Here is a 3579-nt window from a genome sequence, read left to right on the forward strand (position 1 = left end):
AAAATGTCAGTTGTTAGATAGAATTTAAGCTTAACTTTAAGTTTGTTTTTAGCAGAGGCGAATGACTCAAGTTAAAACCTCTTCAATAAATAATAATAATAATAAACTTAAGTGCTTTTCCCCGCATTTAAAGTTGGCAAAGAATTTCCGGAAGAATGAGCGGTAGTTCCAGAGACGAAGTAGTTCTATATGTCAATTGAGCAGCGCTGTTTGGTTTTTTACAACAGCTGCTAGTACTTACTGTAAAGCTGATCAAACTTTGTCGTTGTTCAAATTATTTTGTTTGCATTTTTTCTTCAAACATATTATTCAAAATGTTTGTGGCACAATCGAAAAAATATGAAATACATTGCGCCAACTATGGCAACAGAAGTGAGGCAAGTAGCAACAATGTAAGTTTTTTTAGCAAAGTAATAACAAAAGTGGCTTCATGGGCATCTCAATTGACTAAATTTATAAATACTGTTTATTTATTGCCATTAAGCAAATAAATTGAAGCATGTTGAAGTGAGCATAAAAGCAATGATATTCCCATTTACCATCAAATGTTCAGTTCAAAGCCAACTTACCTTTCCGCGCTGCCATGGGCTGGCTGTGATTCGTCCGATGAAACAACCTCGCCCTCCTCCAAATCCTCCGCTTCCTCCTGACTTGCTCGTTGTAGCATCTCAATTACAGTTTCCGCGGAAGAGCAGCGCTCATCTGGCTCTGCCGCTGCGTCTTCGGATTCCACGATGCGCAACTCGCGGCTATCATTCAATCGTTGATCGTCCTCGAACGACAGTTCCGGAACGAGCTCGATTATCGACGGTTCCGGTGGAGGTATCACCAAAGCCGGAGGTTGAGAAGTGTCCATTTGATCGGCACTTTTACTCAAACCGTTCAGCAGTTCAATAGACGTTTGCGCACTCTCCGGCGTGAAGTTAGTGATTGATGGTGTAGATTCTCCGTGCAAGGCACGCATCTTTTGCTCCACGTCCTCGATTTTCTCGGGAGACAAAATCGTTCCCACTCCGGTCGTTCCGATCTCGTCTGATTGAATGATATGTTCCTCTTTAGCCGCTTTATCTTCCCGCCTGTTCTTTTTTGATGATTTCTTTTTGTTTTGGACATCCCACAAGTCCGAGTTACTAACAGTTTCCAGCGGAGCCACATCCGGAGATTCTCGATCCGGATTGCTGCGGGCCATCTCCTTCACGTACCGATCCAGTTCTCTCTCGTTCATCGGAATAAACGCTTCCTTTAGCTTTGTTTCCGCTATCGAATCCGCATTGCTAACTTCCTTCCTAGGTCTTCGCAATAGGCTAGGGAATTCCACCGGAGATAGGTCCGGCGTTCGATTTTCACGATGCCTTGCTCTCTGGTCTCTATCGCGTTCCCTGTCATGAACCCTCGTCGCCCTTCGATTACGACGAATATTGTTCAATTCAGGTCTCCTGCCAGTCTTCTTATCCCGTAGCTTGTTTCGTAGATCGCTATACGGAACTCTCTCCCTGTGCCGTGAGTTCTCACTCACCCTCCGATCTTCCCTGGATGGACTTTGTGATCGTTTTCTCTCCCGATCGCGACCACGACCTCCAACCATTTTTATGTCAGTCATCGATCCCACGCTTTCCGTCTGCGCTGCCTGGCTTAGCAGCCTTATCAGAGTCGTCTGAGTCCCTTTGTCACACTTTCGAACAGTGCGAGGCTGCCTCCGGAACGCATTGTCATCCCTCTGCCGTCGGATGTCTGAAATGAGGGAATCCTTCCGCTTGATTTCCGCCTTCGCTGTGAGCAGTAGCGATGAAATATTTTCCAGCAGAATTCCATTCTGTTTTGTTATTTCGTCCTTCTCCGATTCCTTCTCGACGATTTTGGCTTTCAGCTCCTCAATTTCCGCGTTCAATTCCTTGACTATTTGATTCTCCTGGAACGGAACCAGTGGTTTTTCAATCATCACCCAAAATCATGATTAGTCGTGTTTACCTTCCGAGTTTCGATCTCGAACCCCTCCAAATCGCCGTAGATATCGTAGTCATCGTCCATGGCAATTTTCGGTCGGCAAGTGCACTTTACTTTTTCCACATGAATTTCGTAATAATAATTCCGATCACTAACGCTAAAGCACAATAAACTCAAGAGGTAAAACTTTTGTTGAACAGATTTTGGCTTAAGTCGCCGTCGTCGTCAGCGTTTTGTTGACTTTGTCATCTGTTGACGCGCGATTCCGACAGCTACTCCGACACGTTTGCGCGGGTGAAACTTCCAGCGGTGGAGCACGGTTTGGCATACAGTATTTCGTATACGAAATTAATGATAGAAAAACCTGCGTAAAAAACCGAGTGGCCATTATTTATCAAGGACATTAAATATCATCAAGGGTTCATTCAAGTATTTATTACGTATAAGTGGAGGGGGGGATGGAGGGGGTCTAGCGCTGTGTTAGGCTTCATATATAATTTCGATATTTCCCATACCTACTAAAGTTGTTACGTGGGGAAGGGAGATCTGTGAGATAACCATATAGGTGAAACTATTTATAAATTAGCTCAAACGGTTCAAAGTTTGCATACACGGGGAAACGAAATAACCCAAAATTAAGTCTTTTTCACTCAGCTTGACAGCTAAGTAAAACCAGTCAAATTTGAGTTTTTCGCGAAGTACTCAAATTTGAGTTGTTTTATGTAGACTCTGTTTTAAGTAAAAAGAATGTATTGCAAGTATAGTGGATTTTGAGCTAAAAATACTCAAAATTAGGTTTTTCTTAATAGATAATTTTATGAATATTTGATTTTTGGTTCTCGTAAATAATAAATAAACTCATAGGTACCCAGCGTGCATCCAAGTTTCTTTTATTTAAATATTTGGTACAAATAATCAAAAATATAACACAACGTCACGTAATTTGATAACTTACGCCCGCCTGGGGCTGGTAGATACGCCATCCGGGTCCAGGTTACATCAGCGGTCACGTACAGTTTTCCGTCTTCCATCACCGGGAGTTCAGCAGAGCGGATAAATGACCAGAGAAAATTTCTGTTTGTGAGAATAAAATCATCAGTTTCGCATTGAACTGAATAAATGCAATATAGAGCTTACCTGCGATTATTAACCAACGAATAAATTTGATCATCTTCTGTCCAAATTGAAGCTCTTGGGATTGAAAATCGTGGAATCAACCGAGGAATGATGTGCGCTTATCGCTTGATGCATGAAGGTAACAAACATTTCCTGAAAATGATTTAAAAATGAGGTACAATCCGAAAAATATCATAAATTTGTGAGAACTTACCAAAATACGCGGAAAGAATGACCAGCAAATGCCCAACTGGAAATAAACATGGCGTAGAATAAAATTTTCATCCAAAATCATGTGTGGTAACAACACCTTCTTTTGGATACTTTCGAAGCAACAAACAAAAACAAAACAAATCACCAATCTCTAAATTTACTCAAAGCTTAGTCTTTTCAGTATACTCCAACATTAAGTTAAAAGTATCCAACAATCAGAGTCAAATTGTACTCAATCCAGTAGTGTTGGAAAAGTATTTGTTTTTAAGTACTTTTTATCTCCGTTTTGAGTTATTTCATTTCCCC

General features: G+C 41.4%; 1 protein-coding gene and 1 long non-coding RNA gene across 2 annotated transcripts; both read right to left on the minus strand.

Moving 5' to 3' along the window:
• Positions 1-569: 569 nt before the first annotated feature.
• Positions 570-2230, minus strand: LOC109426456 (caldesmon; the record flags this gene model as incomplete). The annotated part of the gene is given in 2 exon segments (XM_062843394.1): positions 570-1909; positions 1969-2230. Coding segments are annotated over 2 exon segments (1400 nt in total), but the record flags the coding sequence as incomplete, so codon positions are not given.
• Positions 2231-2558: 328 nt separating this feature from the next.
• On the minus strand, positions 2559-3579 carry LOC109426057 (uncharacterized). Its single transcript, XR_002133916.3, has 3 exons — positions 3275-3579; positions 3082-3213; positions 2559-3018 (listed from the first exon to the last, which is right to left on the minus strand). It is a non-coding gene; the product is annotated as an uncharacterized LOC109426057 (long non-coding RNA).

The sequence above is a fragment of the Aedes albopictus genome, unplaced genomic scaffold, assembly GCF_035046485.1.
Source record: "Aedes albopictus strain Foshan unplaced genomic scaffold, AalbF5 HiC_scaffold_189, whole genome shotgun sequence".
NCBI lineage: Eukaryota > Metazoa > Arthropoda > Insecta > Diptera > Culicidae > Aedes > Aedes albopictus.